Raw genomic sequence first — 18,598 nt, 5'->3', positions numbered from 1 at the left:
TATCTTATTTTTGACCTCCAAGAGTTACCTTGACCTTTGACCTAGTGACTTGGGTTGTATGCTCAGCATGTTGTCTTTATGAGGTAAATATATCATGATAGTTTAATGAAAATCTTCAAAGCGGTTTAAAAAGCTATGGAGTGGACACAAAGTTACAGTAAGCTATTTGACCTTTGACCTCTAAGTGTGACCTTGACCTTAGACTGAGTGAACTGTATTGCATGCTCTGCATGTTGTCTTGATGAGGTAAACAACTGATGCTATTCTAATAAAAATCATTTGAGCGGTTTAGAAGATACAAAGTAGATACAAATACTGACTGACGGATGAACAGACATGCGTGATGCCATTACAGCTCTCTTATACCCAAGAGCCAGATATTCCAACCATCATCTACAACCGGCAGTAGATGAATGATTATTTTTTTATATACCATATTTTAGAAATTACAGAATAAATAAAGAAAATGAATGACTTTCTTTGTAGCACTCCTTTTTCATTGAAGCGTTTTTTAAACAAAGATCTGGAAACTAATGAGCATAAAAAGAAGTAACCTCATGACGTTTGAGTTAGGCACAACAACAAAGTTCCAGTTTAGTTTTATCATTTGTAGCGTAACGTTACGTTTTTTCCATGAAATAATTTATTTTGAATCGAGAAATATGCTTTAAGAAATGGACAGCAACTTTCAAAGTTTTGGGTTTTTATTGCACTTTACTCAAAAATCTATAATCAGTGCATGAATTTGTCATTAACAGCAAGAGAGTCATCTGGCATGGAGGGTGTCAGACGGAGGGTGCCAGTATGGGTAGAATCACAGGAAACGCCAGAATGCAGCATACTACATGAACCTAGGAAAATACCTATATGAGGTGAATATTACTGCACTTCTACAGTTGCGTACTACATGAACATAGGAAGTACATACGAGACGCGAGTATTAATGTCCCTCCAGACTGAGAGGTATCAATGTTCTTCCAGATTATCCTATTCTATATGAATCTAGAAAAGAACTTATGAGAAGTGTCTATTAATGTCCTTCAAGATTATCATTTACTACGTGAACATAGGTAAGTACCTGTGAGAGGTTAAGTAAGAAAGTAACTAGGAAAGATGAATATTAATGTCATTCAAAACTGTTGAATATTGTTAATGTAGAAAAGTACCTATGAGAGGTTAAGTAAGAAAGTAACTAGGAAAGATGAATATTAATGTCATTCAAAACTGTGGAATATTGTTAATGTAGAAAAGTACCTATGAGAGGTGAGTATTAATGTCCTTCCAGACTGTCGTATACTACACAATGTGTCCCACAGGAATCTTCTAGCCACAGGATCCATACCAGTTGTTGGTTCATCAAGGAAGATAACTGGTGGGTTACCAATCAAAGCTATAGCTGTACTCAGTTTCCGCTTGTTTCCACCACTAAAAAAACAAGTATGTATTAACACACAGATCAGGTATAAAATGTGGATTCTAGTTAACAAAATGTTTTAATGAATCAACCTACTGACCTATTAAGTACTGACAAGTTTGTAATTAAAAGTTTCAGCTATATTTGACACTGATATCTCATTTTTAGCCTGTGTTAAAATCAGAAAGACATTTTAAGAATGTGTTTAATATAAAAGTAATACATAATTAACAACACAGAGCACAAGTTCATTTTGAGAAAGTCCCTCACCTATAAGCCTGTACAAGTTTATCAGCATGTTCTGTAAGTAGTAAAGCATCAAGTAGATCATTGACAACATATTCTATCTGGTGTTTATGTATCCCTCGGAGACGTGCATACATGTACAGGGTTTCCCGTCCTGACATCTGATCTATCAATGCATCAAACTGTGGGCAGTAACCAAGCTTTTGTCGTACCTACAGGATAAAATCATTATGTCAAAACTGCAGGCAATAAGCCAACTTATGTCAAATTAGTTGCAGAATAAACACTTAATTTGTTAAAACTGCAGGCAATATCCTAACTTATGTATACATTTTGTGGAACAAAAAAAAAAAAAATTTCAGAATGGTCAATGTTGCAAAAATAAAATAATTATGGCAGAATACAATTTGACCTTAGCAATACTTTTCAGGTGTCTACATATTTCTTTCACAGCAGAAAAAGAAACATGTGAAAAACTGTATACCATATACCATACAATACTTGTTGCATTGTGAAAAACTGTATACCATACAATACTTGCTGCATTGTAAAACAAGAGCTGTCGGAGGACAGCAACGCTCGACTATTCAACAGCCTTGTCAATTGAATGAATACAAAAGTTGAAAAAGGGGCATAACTTTGTAAAATGCAAAGTAGAGGTATTGAACCTCTGTACTGTATGTCATATCATGACAGTGAACAAGTGTGTGAAGTTTCAATCCTTTCCAATTTGTGGATACTGAGATACCAGCTTACATACAAAAACTTAACAAAAAACTGCTAAGTCAAAGGGGCATAATTTTGTAAAAATGCCAAGTAGAGTTATGGGACCTTCACAGTGCATGTTAGATCATGACAGTGAACAAGTGTGTGAAGTTTCAATCCATTCCAATTAGTGGATACTGAAATATCAGATTACATACAAAAATTTAACCAAAAACTGCTAAGTCGAAAAAGGGGCATAATTTTGAAAAAAAAGAGAGTAGAGTTATGGGACTTGCTTAGTGCATGTCAGATCATGATAGTGAACAAGTATGTGAAGTTTCAATCCATTCCCATTAGTAAGTACTGAGATACCAGCTTACATACAAAACCTTAACCAAAATTTTCTAAGTCGAAAAAGGGGCATAATTTTGTAAAAAAGCAAAATAGAGTTATGGAACCTGTGCAATGTAAGTCAGTTTGTCACAGTGAATAAGTGTGTGAAGTTTCAATCCATTCCCACAAGTGGTTACTGAGATACCAGCTTACATACAAAACCTTAACCAAAATCGGGATGTGGACGCGGACACAGACACCGACGCCGACGCATGGGCGAGTGCAATAGCTCACTATTCTATGAATAGTCGAGCTAAAAAACTGTATACCATACAATACTTGCTGCATTGTGAAAAACTGTATACCATATACCATACAATACTTGCTACTTGCTGCATTGTGAAAAACTGTATACCATATACCATACAATACTTGCTGCATTGTGAAAAACTGTATACCATATACCATACAATACTTGCTGCATTGTGAAAAACTCTACTTTGAAAAGTCGAGCTAAAAACTGTATACCATATACCATACAATACTTGCTGCATTATTATTTTTTAGTATATTTTCCCCTTCATGACCATGGTTCTTATAGAATACCTAGGAGTAAGGTATAACATGTAGAGAGGCATTTTCTTTCTGGTCGGGTGCCAGTGGATTTACACACATTTATTCCACAATGCCCTTAAAAGAAGTGTTTTATGAAGGATACCTACTTCATTCATATGAGAAATGAACAGAATTGATGCAGTAAAACAACTGTAAGATGGATGTCATTTTTATATTTTTTATTGAGACCCAATTGAAAGTAGTTTAACCTTTTTATATGTGATTTTCTCACCTCAGCAATCTGTGATATAATGCTGTGTCCACTTAGGTACGCACTGCCTGATGATACAGTCTCATCTCCCGTCAGCATCTTAAATGTTGTAGTCTTCCCTGCACCATTCACACCTAGCAGACCGAAGCACTCACCCTGAGGAATTCCTACACTAATTCTATTTACTGCCAAGTTTGAGCCATAGTATTTTGTAAGCTCAGAGATGACAAGTGTTTCACTGGAGAACAGTGTCTGCCAGTCTGTGTTCGCCAACCTGGCTCGTTCTCTTGCTACATCTTCATCTTCCTGAACAACCGACTCATCTGTCAACATGATCTTATAGGCCTCATGCCTCTGAGACTTCTTCATTACACGTTGAAGCACAGAATGTGCCACTTCTGACTCGATCAAGAAGAGGATAAAGAAGTAAACAACTGCCTGTATACACAGAAATACCAGCATCCGGCCAATACCGTTCGCCTCCCAGCCGAGGGGGTTAGCGTTGTAGTCAAGGCACTCATCTTTACCACAATCACCTGTTACATCTTAAGTAGAAAGGGGAGATTATTGAGTTACATCTGATGTAGGAAAGGGACATTATTAAGTTATTATTATACCAAATTTATATAGCGCCCTTTTCATGATAAACACGTCCAAAGGCGCTTTACATATAGCAAACGCAGCCACACAGTGCGCAAAATTCATCCTCTACTAGTACAGACTCAGAGCAATCTGACCAGAGGGACAGAGTGAGATAAAGCCCCCAGAACAGACAGAGAGAACTTTTCAGATACAGACGTGTCCGGCTAACTTAGCCTAGCTCTTTGTGAATAGACAGTCTGGTTCTTTAACGTGCCCTGTGTATAGCACCGATACACGCGAAGCCATCTTTCCTGGGAAGAACCAGTACAGGCCTCTTAGTTTGGTGGGAGACACTCAAGAGCATCTCAGAAATGTCCAGAAAGTTACATCTGAAACAGGAAGGGGAGACTATTGTGCTGCATCTGAAGTAGACTGGTGCCTATATGTTTACTCTCTATGTTTCACACATCATACCGGGCTGATTGTAGAATAGTAGTCTCAAAACTAGTCGGGAATCAGGCTTCATCTAAAGTAGGAAGGGAGACTTTTGTGTTGTATCTGAAGTAGGAAGGGGAGATTATTGTGTTGCATCTAAAGTAGGAAGGGGAGATTATTGTGTTTTATCTGAAGTAGAAAGGGGAGATTATTGTGTTGTATCTGAAGTAGGAAGGGGAGATTATTGTGTTGCATCTAAAGTAGGAAGGGAGACTTTTGTGTTGCATCTAAAGTAGGAAGGCAGGGCCTCCGCTGCCGATCGCCAATGTCGCCATTTGCGATAATTTTAAGAATTTGGCGCTAAATTTTGCGAACTGGCGAAAATAAGTGGCGCATAGTTTTTTTCCTCGGCATTTGTTTTTTCCGTAGTGATATAAGCGGCCCAAGAATTGGTTCCGATACACGTGTTTACCTAGACGCTGGTAGTGAATAAAATCGATAACCAGTCTAGGCGGTGTATTTGACAATTCGACTATTGAAGTTGGTTGACACTTTGAGAAGATAATTGCGTAATAATGTGTGAATTGAAGATTAATCAGGAATCAAAACATCTGCCAGCTTGTATGTTTGACCTCTGCCGAGAATTCACCAAAATTAACGCCGATTACGGTGTACTTTATGTGTTGCGATTTTTTACAAAAAAAAGATTGTCATGTTTGTGGCATGCAGTTGTATGACTGACGAATTTTAAACAAGTACGAAAGATACATTTAATTTGTTACTTTTTTGCAAGATAATTTTTGATTCCTCAGTTTTCATAAAAGATTTTAACGATGGATCCGAAAATTAAAACACATCGGCCTCAATTTGCATCCTGGACCTGGTTAATTTCTTTGAAATTGAAATGTTCAGAAACTGGAAGATATCACTTGCTACCGTGGCTTCTTAAAAATCATTAGAAGAGTGTTCAACTCGACCTTTTAGAATAGAAAAAAATCCGAATTTTCCTTTCCGAAAATAAATGAGTCCTGAAATATTGGTAATTCTGGCATGGATAGATATGATTCTTGAATTAGAGAATGATTTGTGTCATTTTTTATCAAACTACAAATTGAATTTACTTCTACAATAAACTAATACACCTTCAAAAGTTGTTATTATTCCTAATGAAATTATTTACAATATTTTATTTCTCTATGCACACTATGACAGCCAACTAAAAGAAATAAAAGTGGCTCAGAACTTTGGCTCAAAAATGGCTCTAAAGTGGCTCCAACTTTTTCAAATTGGCGAAAAGGTTGGCGACAAGTACGAAAAACTCAGAGGAGGCCCTGGAAGGGGAGATTATTGTGTTGTTTCTGAAGTAGGAAGGGGAGATTATTGTGTTGTATCTGAAGTAGGAAGGGAAGATTATTGTGTTGTATCTGAAGAAGGAAGGGGAGATTATTGTGTTGCATCTAAAGTAGGAAGCGAGATTATTGTGTTGCATCTAAAGTAGGAAGGGAGACTTGCATCTAAAGTAGGAAGGGGAGATTATTGTGTTGTATCTGAAGTAGGAAGGGGAGATTATTGTGTTGTATCTGAAGTAGGAAGGGGAGATTATTGTGTTGCATCTAAAGTAGGAAGTGAGACTTTTGTGTTGCATCTAAAGTAGGAAGGGGAGATTATTGTGTTGTATCTGAAGTAGGAAGGGGAGATTATTGTGTTGCATCTAAAGTAGGAAGGGAGACTTTTGTGTTGCATCTAAAGTAGTAAGGGGAGATTATTGTGTTGTATCTAAAGTAGGAAGGAGAGATTATTGTGTTGTTTCTGAAGTAGGAAGGGGAGATTATTGTGTTGCATCTAAAGTAGGAAGGGAGACTTTTGTGTTGCATCTAAAGCAGGAAGGGGAGATTATTGTGTTGTATCTAAAGTAGGAAGGGGAGATTATTGTGTTGTGTCTGAAGTAGGAAGGGGAGATTATTGTGTTGTATCTGAAGTAGGAAGGGGAGATTATTGTGTTGCATCTAAAGTAGGAAGGGAGATTATTGTGTTGTATCTGAAGTAGGAAGGGGAGATTATTGTGTTGCATCTAAGGTAGGAAGGGAGATTATTGTGTTGCATCTAAAGTAGGAAGGGGAGATTATTGTGTTGTATCTGAAGTAGGAAGGGGAGATTATTGTGTTGTATCTGAAGTAGGAAGGGGAGATTATTGTGTTGTATCTGAAGTAGGAAGGGGAGATTATTGTGTTGTATCTGAAGTAGGAAGGGGAGGGGAGATTTTTTTGCAGCATCTTAAGTAGGAGGGGGAGATTATTATGTTGTATCTATAGTAGGGAGGGGACATTATTTAACTGCATCTGCAAAGGGGAGATTACTGTGTTGCAGCAGCAAGGGGAGATTATTGTTTTACTCCTAATGTAGAACACAACATCTGAAGCAGAAAGAGGAGATTAATGGTTACTGTATTAGATTACTGGGTTATATTTGAAGTGAAGAGGAAAGAATACTGTGTTGCAACTAAAGTGGAAAGGTAAAATTATTGTCAAATATTGAAGTAAAAAAAAAAAAAGAGAGAAAATTATTGTTGTACAACTGTACATCTGGCTGGGTTCCAATTTGTAAATATTTCAAATCATTTTTTGAATAAACATTTTTCATAACTACCTCATAACATAATACGGCTCAGATTCCAAGTTTGCAGACCAGTCTCGGAATACTACTCTTTCATTTGTCAATTTAAAATCCAAGCTCATATACAGCTAGTCAGATGTTTGCTCAAGATTGAAACTGGTCACTAAACTCAAGTTTTATAACCTTGGGCCATGGACAACAATTTCTGACATTTTACACAGAAAAGGAACCATATGATCATTTTAAAATTCTCTGAACGTAAAACTTACCTCTACAGCAAGGGTTTGGTAAAAAGTGACAATAATTCTCAAACTGATCTTTTACACAGAATTCCTCATAGATTGCCTTGAACTTGTAGTTACTGTAATAATCCTCGAGGCCCTGACCCAGGCAGTAATTCGGCAATATCACCAAAAACACCCATTCCAGTACCTTCGATAAATCCTCCAGGTTTAATTGTGGTATACGTAAAATTCCAACAGCCAGGATTGTAGCAACACCTGGAAATTGTACACATTTCAATTTGCTTTGTAAAAAAGTGAAAATTAAATCAGAAGAAACAAACACTGACATATTCCTATCTGATTCTTGAATTCTGGGTAAATTCTGCTTACATACTGCAAACAATATATTTAGTTTGTTTGTTTAACACCGTTTTTCAACAGTATTTCAGTTATGTAATGGCGGGCAGTTAACCTAACCGGTGTTCCTGGATTCTGTACCAGTACAAATCTGTTCTCTGCAAGTAACTCTCAACTTCCCCACATGAATTAGAGGAGGAGGACGAATGATGTCAGACACAATGTCTTTTATTAAATCGTCATGGAGAACATATGCCCCACCCGGGATAGAACTTACGACCCCGATATCCGTAGATCTGCGCTCTCCCTATTGAGTTAAGCGGGCGGATGCACAATATATTTAGATTTCATATTCTGCACAGTCTTTCAAAACAGTCTCTCCATATTTTAAATTGAATTTTGTTTTGATCTCTTTGTACAGGACACAGAGTATGAAGTAAAATCTTCAATATTAACACTGAGCCAGCTGATGGCAAGTGATTTTGCCTTTGCGACCAGTGCAGACCAAGATCAGCCTGCACATCAAAGCAGGCTCATCTTGCTTGGTCTGCACTGTTCGCTGTTCAGTCCGTAAATTTTCAGTGAACACTCCATTGAATTATAAATGGTGCTGCTCAAAACAAACGATAGACCAATCCATTTAGAAATTTAGCAGGGTAAAGGTTAAGAACCAAACAGATAGGGAGCCTAGTTACCAACTGTGGTTTTTTAATGATAAAAGATTTCTGATCACATCTTTTATCCAACATTGTGTTATGACTACTTTTTAAATACAGCTATATATAGATCAGCCTCTTCACAGATATTGCACACTTAGTGCATTCTTGATGAATAAGTATTGAAAAAATTCATTTGTAATTTTTCTTTTTTTAACTTCTAGGTCAGTTTGAATAGGAAGTTATCAATCTCTCTAACCCTTATCATGCTGGACAGGATTGATTATGCCTTTGCGACCAGTGCAGATCATGATCCGTGCAGTCTGATCATGATCTGCACTGTTTGCCATTCAGTCAGTATCTTTTTTGGTAGTCACCCCTTTTTACAGTTGATGGGACTGTCCAAATTGGAAGATGGACAAGTTCATTATAGTTCATTTGTCAGGGTAAGGGTTAAAGTCACTCCCTGGTAACAATATTTCCTCATAATAACACACATATCAAATGAAAGCACACAGAAGACAAAATTTTGTAACCATTACCTGATAAGATGTTGAACATGGTGATCCAAACATATCCTGTTGAGGGAACAGTAAACAGGAAGGACCATAGATACATGAATGGCAGTGTAGCAATCCCATATAGCACCAACAACAGGGCGATGTGGGCCAGATTGTAGTCGGCAACAAATGCATCTACACTGAATGCACGTAAAGTCAACAAGAGACATATAGCTGGTATGAGATAATTGATTAAATCCCAACAAAATGTCGCTGGCCAGAAACTGAACATGTTCACTCCACTACTGAACTGTAAATGTTTGGCTTTCGTTGCTCTTTCTTTGATTAGAAACAGTGTGAAGCTGCTTGCCAGAAATGCCATTCCGAAGACAATGTTGAACGCAACTGTAAATCCTGTAGTTTCCTTGTTAAATTCATCATTAATTTGATCCTGTATGGATCTTGGCAGTGGATGGTTGGCCACCTGGAGGTAATGTGACGTACTGTTGGTCAGTAACTGCAAGAGGGCATTAGCTACCATTGCTACAGAAATAGCTGGGGTATGGAAAGCCTGATTATTGAAATAAGCTGTTAAGTCGAGTCCAGTTTGCTTCCCTGAGGACAGAGGTTTAACATCTGCCCCGACAAGATACTTCAAATTGTATGCTCCGATATCATCATGTCCAACTTTCAGTAAGTATTTTATAATGTCTGTGTCATTCCTGTTTTCGGTCCGATTATTTACGAAAACTGTTTCCGTACTGCCGTCATGTATAAACTGTTTACCATAGGATCGTACAAACATATTCTCTAGTGATGAATTAGACTGTTCAGAATAAACAACAACATTATCTCCCAGTGAATCTATGGTCAGATTTAGCCGTGGCGAGTCCTGAGGTCCCGGGAAAGTTCTGATCGCTATCAAGGCCATTATTGTGAAGAATAATGGAACTGCTAATTGAGATATAGTAACAACCTGGTTTCTATATGTATGAAGAACACGTTTAATGAACATAGCATAGAACTGTTGAACATATAGGACCATATGAGTATTTTTGTCAATGTCATGAGTAAAGCTGGCAGTCCTCTCGTATTTGCTTTCTCCGGAGTAGTTTGCATGTCTATCTGCTCCACCTTTGAACAGCGGTGTCTCCTCATCTGTAAACATGATAAAATACCTGAAACATTTTATCAATAAGATAATTCAGGAAGGGAACACATAATAGGAAATAAAATTCACTGAACAAATAACATACTTCTTGACTGTCTCAAACATTACAGGGAGTACAACTGACTTTACACATTGTAGGAAGTCCATTTTACTGAACTGAGTACATCAGAGAACACTGACATATACATTACAGGCAGTGCAGTTTACTACAGCCTACAGGAAATACATTTTACTTAGCACATTGTAGGGAGTGCATTTAACCAAACATATTAATCAAAGTATATCTATCTGAACAAACTGCAGGCAGTGCATTTTACTGAACCTATTACAGGGACTATGTTCTACTGAAAACATTGCAGGGAGTGCACTTCACTGACAATGTAATATACGGAGTACATCTGACTGAAAAATCAAAGACAGTGTATTACACTGTATGGAACATATTACACAGAGTACAATACTTGTTATTTCTTTCCAAATGGATTTAGTAATTGCATTTTGGTGAGTGGCCAGTCACCTTTACTTCAAATAATAAAGTGGTCAATCACTTTTACTGCCAATGAGGGAGTGGGTAGTTTTCAGAGAAGGGGCATCTAAACATCAATAACTTGATCTATCCTAAAATGAAATTGCAAGTATAGATAAAACACAATAATGTTATATTCCAATATCAGTGATAGCATAATGAGAAAATCAATCTATCAATTTTTTGTAAGTATTGTAAATAATGGAAAGATCACTTTCACTGGTATGGTCTTTGTCAACAAAATCAAACTACATGTATTGAGCTTTCAATTTAATTTCTTATCAATGGCTCATCTCCTAACAAACCAGCAGAAGCTAATTTTGTTCGCTGAATAAAAACTTAGAAAAAACTTCTAGATGCAAAGGACACTTGTAAGATGCAGAAATGGTCCATGAGATGTGGATAACATAATCCGAAATCCAAATCCAGCTTATAGCAAATTGTAGACTCATCTCAAGCAGAGGTTGGAATTTTCTTATAGTACTTCAACTCAATTATAATGGTACATGCTAACAATCTGGTATCTGCATTATTTAACTGGAAACATACCACACAGATTGTAATGGTGATGCCATAGAACAGCAGGGTACTGTGAGATCATAAACTCTAGTGAATTTCATGAGGGACTAATTTTTATGGATTTCATGGTTGAGTCAATCTATTTAATGAAATTCCAACAAACAAGTAAAATTCTTCATTCATTAATTTCAAATTTAATACCTACAAATTCATATTTCCAGGAAATTGTTGTTTCTGGCCAAACCTATAAACAAGAGGGCCATGAAGGCCCTGGATCGCTCACCTGACCTATTGACCTAAAGATCATCAAGATTAACATTCTGACCAAGTTTCATTAAGATTATGGTCATAAATGTGGCCTCTAAAGTGTTAACTAGCTTTTCCTTTGATTTGACCTGGTGACCTAGTTTTTGACCGCACATGACCCAGATTCGAACTTGACCTAAAGATCATCAAGATTAACATTCTGACTAAGTTTCATGAAGATACAGTCATAAATGTGGCCTCCAGAGTGTTAATAAGCTTTTCCTTTGATTTGACCTAGTGACCTAGTTTTGACCCTACCTGACCCAGATTCAAACTTGACCTATAGATCATCAAGATAACCATTCTGAACAAGTTTCATTAAGATTATGGTCATAAATGTGGCCTCTACAGTGTTAACTAGCTTTTCCTTTGATTTGACCTGGTGACCTAGTTTTTGATCCTACATGACAAAGATTCAAACTGGACCTTGAGATCATCAAGATTAACATTCTGACCAAGTTTCATGAAGATACAGTCATAAATGTGGCCTCTACAGTGTTAACAAGCTTTTCCTACGATTTGACCTGGTGACCTAGTTTTTGACCCCGCATGACCCAATATCAAGCTTGTCTAAGATTTTACTGAGAGTAACATTCTGACCAAGTTTCATTAAAATTTGGCCAAAATTGTGACCCAAATTCAAACTGGACCGTGAGATCATTAAGATTAACATTCTGATCAAGTTTCATGAAGATACAGTAATAAATGTGGCCTCTACAGTGTTAGCAAGCTTTTCCTATGATTTAACCTGATGACCTAGTTTTTGACCCCGGATCACCCAATATCGAACTCGTCTAAGATTTTATTGAGAGTAACATTCTGACCAAATTTCATTAAAATTGGGCCAAAATTGTGACCTCTAAAGTGTTAACAAGCTTTTTCTTTGATTTGACCTGGTGACCTAGTTTTTGGCCCCAGATGACCCAATATCTAACTCGTCCAAGATTTCATTAAGGGTAACATTCTGACCAAGTTTCATTAATACTGGGCCAAAATTGTGACTTCTAGTGTTAACAAGCTTTTTCTTTGATTTGACCTGGTGACCTAGTTTTTGACCCTAGATGACCCAATATCAAACTCATCCAAGATTTTATTGAGGGTAACATTCTGACCAAGTTTCATTAAGATTGGGCCAAAATTGTGACCTCTAGTGTTAACACGCTTTTTCTTTGATTTTACCTAGTGACCTATTTTTGACCCTACCTGACCCAGATTCAAACTTGACCATAGATCATTAAGATTAACATTCTGACAAAGTTTCATTAAGATATGGTCATAAATGTGGCCTCTACAGTGTTAACTAGCTTTTCCTTTGATTTGACTTTTTGATCCTACATGACCCAGATTCAAACTGGACCTTGAGATCATCAATATTAACATTCTGATCAAGTTTCATGAAGATACAGTAATAAATGTGTCCTCTACAGTGTTAGCAAGCTTTTCCTATGATTTAACCTGATGACCTAGTTTTTGACGCCGGAACACCCAATATCGAACTCGTCTAAGATTTTATTGAGAGTAACATTCTGACCAAGTTTCATTAAAATTGGGCCAAAATTGTGACCTCTAGAGTGTTAACAAGCTTTTTCTTTGAATTAACCTGGTGACCTAGTTTTTAGCCCCAGATGACCCAATATCTAACTCGTCAAAGATTTCATTAAGGGTAACATTCTGACCAAGTTTTAGGCATAGGAAATAGAGATCAATATAATTGCACCTTTACTAATCCTACCAGGTGTTCTGTATTACAAAAGTGCTTCTATTTTGACATTTTGATACAAGCAAAACTGTATTATCTGCTCTATTAGTTACTTACTGGTATACTTCATTTTATTATTGGCTTGTTAAAAGTTAATTTTTTACCATGTGCAAGATGACAGAATCATAGGAACCATGTTTTGAGGGGTAAATCAAACACAAATGAATAAATCCTTAATGTTTTTGTTGTGTAAAAAAGTATGATATTGTGTTTAAAACAGTTTTCATTTTCCATTCAATTGTGTAATTGCAAGGGAAGTAAACTAATACAAATGTATATATCTCTGCTTATAAGTACTAGCCCAAGGCAAGAGTTGTCATTCTTTGTGGATCACAACTTTAAATTAAAAATTAAAACTTCTGTTATTGATATTAACAAAACTATCATAAACTTCACATTTGTGAAATCATTTTTGGTTATTTCAAGGACTTGGAAATCAATTTCTAGATTTTATTTAATGCATTACTATCACTGAAAATTTTAGGGTCTATCTCTACAAGTTTCATTAGTACTGGGCCAAAATTGTGACTTCTCTAGTGTTAACAAGCTTTTCCTTTGATCTGACCTGGTGACCTAGTTTTTGATCCCAAATGACCCGATATCAAACTCATCCAAGATTTTATTGGGGGTAACTTTCTGACCAAGTTTTATTAAGATTGGGCCAAAATTGTGACCTCTAGAGTGTTAACAAGCTTTTTCTTTGATTTGACCTGGTGACCTAGTTTTTGACCCCAGATGACCCAATATCAAACTCATCCAAGATTTTATTGCGGGTAACATTCTGACCAAGTTTCATTAAGATTAGGCCAAAATTGTGACCTCTAGAGTGTTAAAAGTCAAACTGTTGATGACGATGGATGACTGACGACGGACACAGGGCGATCACAAAAGCTCACATTGAGCACTTTGTGCTCAGGTGAGCTAAAAATCATCCCAATGAAATGAAATGATTACACAGTATTTTATATGAAACACTCTGTTTCTGTTAAAGTGAGTAAATTTTGTCTAGGCTGAGATCAACAGATGTGATAACTTACTAGAATGATCTACATCATTGTTAACAGAACTATCTCTGCTGTCCGAATAGTTACGATCTCTCTTTGCCTTCTGTTTGGCTAATGTAGCTTTCTTTATTCCAACACTTGTTTCTCCAACTCTGCAATTAAGCAATATATGTACAATGAACATTTTCGTAATGGTGATATACAGTATTAACTTGAGAACAGGTATCTGTGGAAATTCTCATTGTTTCTATTCCAAGCTTCTCTAGGGATGGATAGAAACCTTGCAATATAATTTTTTTAACTCCCAGCATTAAACAGCATTCTGGATTTCTTCAAAGTCTAACTCAGAAGATATAATATAAAATTAAAGTTCAAAAAGTTAGCTTACAAACAATTCTAAATCCTAAATATAATAAAATCCCAAATACCAAAAACTCAAAAGTTCAAAGTTCTCAAAGCTAGCATCTCAATTGTCCGTAATCATAAATATAAATCAAAGGCCTGAATGGCCTGAGTCGGCTAATGATTGATGTACCGACAGTATAGTCTACCAGTTTCAGTTTGTTTTTAGTTTTTTTCTTAAAATTTCATAACACAGCTCGATATTTACCCAAAATATTATATCCGGATACGATTACACTTTTCTCCAGTTTGAACAATATATTTTACAAATTGTGATGATACGAAGACATTTAGCAGCAATTGGCAGTATCTGACATTGAAGTTTACGGTTAAATTACCTCTTATTTAAATCTTTTCATAAAAAAGTTGTTTCGTTTCGCCAAACATAGACGATCTACTTTCGATTTCAAAAACTACAAGAAAATACAATTTAATGTTTCGCCGATTTGTTTATTTCTCGAAAAATAAGAATTAAAATCATTTTTAATATCAGTAGTAACTAAACAAACCAGTATGAGCTTCTTCTTCCGATAATTTATCCGTAATTCAACCCATGCAAAGTTTATAGAAATCATACGATGCGTGTTTACATTCAATGTGGGAGAATTAAGGCTGATCGGCTATGTTACCTAACGCATCCAGACGATTCAGATTTTGTTTTTAAAAAAGCATTGTGTGCGTTTCTGTAATTTTATATACATTTTTATACGCTTAGAAATTATTAGACATGCGTATTTGCATTATTTCTATACGTAATTTATGCTAATACGCATCTTATCTGGAGCCCTGCTGGAACTATTTTTTGTCTTTCGCTGGATGTTACCCAAGCTTTGTAAGCCTGCGCAATTCTTAAAATGCACATTTATGCTTAATGAGTTACATTCGAGAATTGCACAATTACAAGTCATAAATATGACAGATTACATCGTATATTGGTCATAGCAAAGGGAATTGACACAACTTAACTTCATTCATGCAGTGAACTGTTTGAAATTTGAGAAATCTAATGGAACTACATCCCTTCACATGTTATTCGGTCCATTTAGAGAACCGTTGGATAGCAAGGACTCGTCAAAAGGCTTTCAGCCTTTAGCCGACTCAAAAAATCCAAATATCTCTAAGGTGTTTTTTCAATGCTAAGACAAAATTAAGTATTAAATAATTGGATCTCTAGCAAGCAAAGACAATTAATTCCCTCTGTAAGCTTCAGTTTTAAATTCAAAGAAAATCTTTTTTCTTGGTGGTAAAACATAACAGGCTTGATGAACATTACCGTACATAAACTGCAACAAAAAATGTATTTTATCTTCTACCTTAGAAATACTTCTTCCATTGTAGTGGTGGACACGTTGTAACTAGAAATACCAAGATCTGACTTTCTACTGTCCAGTTCAGAGAAAAGACTCTCGAAATTCAGTGACATCTCGTGTGGTAGGATGTACGATAGCTCCGCCCCCACATTACTCTCAAGCTTGGCATGATGGATGTGCTCTTCAATGAGTGATGTTATACCATGTATATCACAGTCTTGTTCCTTGACCATTGTTAGATGATAACCAGCACCTGTAGGAATAGACTTACACTTTATCAAGAGAATCAGATCATTTCAGATAGATTTTGTATGACATAACCTTTCAGAAGTATTTTCATATCAAAATATTAATTGGTAATGTTCTTGAAATTTTGTTTATACAATATATAGTTGGCAACTGATAATTTAGATTTTAGAACAATACTTAAAAAATTTCTCAAACTCCCTTCCGCAAAATAAAATTCTTATAATCTATCAAGAAAACTTGCAAAACTCATATGCCAATAAGTATGTACCTTTGGTTGCTTTCAAAACACCCACACATTATCAAATTTTGTGAGAGAAAACAAATCACCTAACAAGCAAATTCGATGAATTGGTATTCCCCTCCAAAAGGGTTTGTGGTGAGGAATGGCAAAAAAAAAATATATCCGGCAAAAATGTAAGGATGTTACTAAGAATTTCATTAGTCAAAATCAATTTAACAGAAAACAAATGTTTAAAGTGTATATAATAAATATATGATATGTTGATCCTGACTAAAGTTATTTTGAATGGAATATGCTTACTGTAATAAGCTTAGCTTTTAAAATTAAATGGAGTTATTTGAAATGTGAGCTTGAAGTTTAACTGGAACGAAATATTGTCTTTGAGTGGTTTGGCACCAAGTGTTGCTGTTTAACATGTACATTTGAACTTAAAAGAAGTCAGATGTCCTTAAGACAACACAATCAAGTAAGATATATTGAACAAGGCTGGGGGCAAGTTAGGTGTGGTTACAACTTCACATGTTGAAGGTTTCAACATGTTTTAAAACAAGAGGGCCATGAAGGCCATGTATCGCTCAAATGACCTACTGACCTAAAGATCATCAAGATTAACATTCTGACTAAGTTTCATGAAGACACAGTCATAAATGTGGCCTCTAGAGTGTTAACAAGCTTTTCCTTCGAACTGACCTAGTGACCTAGTTTTTGACCAAACCAAACCCGGATTTAAACTTGACCTATATATCATCAAGATTAACTTTCTGACAAAGTTTCATTAAGATATGGTCATAAATGTGGCCTCTAGAGTGTTAACTAGCTTTTCCTTTGATTTGGCCTTGTGACCTAGTTTTTGTCTATACATGACCCAGATTCAAACTGACCCTTAAAATCATCAAGATTAACATTCTGACCAAGTTTCATTAAGATATAGTCTTAAATGTAGCCTCTACAGTGTTAACAAGCTTTTCCTTTGATTTGACCCGGTGACCTAGTTTTTTTACCCCAGTTGACCCAATATCAAACTCGTCCAAGATTTTATTGAGGGTAACATTCTGACCAAGTTTCATTAAGATGTGGTCAAAATTGTGACCTCTACCGTGTTAACAAGCTTTTCCTTTGGTTTTACCTGGTGACCTAATTTTTGACCCCAGATGACCCAATATCAAACTCGTCCAAGATTCTATTGAGGGTAACATTCTGACCAAGTTTCATTAAGATTAGGCCAAAATTGTGACCTCTAGAGTGTTAAAAGTCAAATTGCTGACGATGACGGACAGACGACGCACGACAGACGATGTATCACGACAGACAAAGGGCGATCACAAAAGCTCACCTTGAGCACTTTGTGCTCAGGTGAGCTAAAAAAGGAATGGATACTGTAATCCGCTGATAATAGCTCGCACTCATGTACAGGACGCAGTGAAAAAATATCAACAGAATTCTGGAAAAATGTTATACCCATGTAAAGAGAATCTCTTGCTCTGGATTGTCCATATTCAGCTTAAAACTACATGTATTTAAACTGAGAATTCTTCTCGTTTTAATTAATTGCAATATCACAAAAGGATTGTCAAACAAGTTTTATAAACTTGCAAAATCCATCGGGTAGTATGAATTGCAATTTATCTCATAAAATCACTTATCCAAATTTATGTTTGTCGAAATTCTCTATAGTTTCAGACACGAACTCGCCAGTTTTTGTTAAATCATTAACAATGTTTTTTTAATGTTGTGCAAGTATTTAAATTGAAAAGCATAAACTCTGTGTAAGCACTAAACTGCCGTATCCTCTGATCACTCTATGAATATTAACGCCAGCAAAAACGAAAGTACACATTAGCAAGTGGCGGTAAAATTACGTAATTTTAAGACTGGTTTGCCGTTTTTTGCTGAATCATTATCAATGTTTTTGCATGTTGTGCAAGTGTTTAAATTGAAAAGCATAAACTCTGCGTAAGCCTTAAACTGCCGTATCGTGTGATCACTCCAAGAATATTTACGCCAACGAAAACGAAAGTACACTTTGGCACGTGATTTTAAGACTGGTTTGCAAATTGTTTTAAACATTACAGATCAGCGGCTATGATGTTATTGGACCAGTCTAAAATCTCGCATGCACATGTTTACAATTTCCTCCGGGTATGATTAAACGGTTAATTATTTGCAGATTGTGACAGTAGGTGGTAAGATAATTAATGCCTCGGGCATGAATTTCTTGAT

At 36.0% G+C, this 18,598-nt stretch overlaps 1 protein-coding gene across 3 annotated transcripts in view; it reads right to left on the bottom strand.

Annotated features, from left to right (window-relative positions):
- The window catches only part of LOC123562118 (phospholipid-transporting ATPase ABCA3-like), a 62,600-nt gene that overhangs the window by 3,627 nt on the left and 40,375 nt on the right, over positions 1–18,598 (bottom strand). For all 3 annotated transcript variants that reach the window (XR_008369522.1, XM_053535322.1, XM_053535317.1), the window contains exons 13-19: positions 15,892–16,141; positions 14,210–14,328; positions 8,934–10,049; positions 7,424–7,654; positions 3,546–4,069; positions 1,685–1,872; positions 1,255–1,425 (exon numbers count right to left, since the gene is read on the bottom strand). Coding sequence is in view for 2 of the 3 variants with exons in the window: in XM_053535322.1 (XP_053391297.1) it covers positions 1,255–1,425; positions 1,685–1,872; positions 3,546–4,069; positions 7,424–7,654; positions 8,934–10,049; positions 14,210–14,328; positions 15,892–16,141 (2,599 nt within the window). In the remaining variant the exon portion in view is untranslated. The remainder of the gene's footprint in view (positions 1–1,254; positions 1,426–1,684; positions 1,873–3,545; positions 4,070–7,423; positions 7,655–8,933; positions 10,050–14,209; positions 14,329–15,891; positions 16,142–18,598) is intronic.

Source organism: Mercenaria mercenaria, chromosome 2, assembly GCF_021730395.1.
Source record: "Mercenaria mercenaria strain notata chromosome 2, MADL_Memer_1, whole genome shotgun sequence".
NCBI classification, from domain to species: Eukaryota; Metazoa; Mollusca; class Bivalvia; order Venerida; family Veneridae; genus Mercenaria; species Mercenaria mercenaria.
Note: the sequence above shows the minus strand (reverse complement) of the source record. Positions and strands in the feature narration are given on the sequence as shown.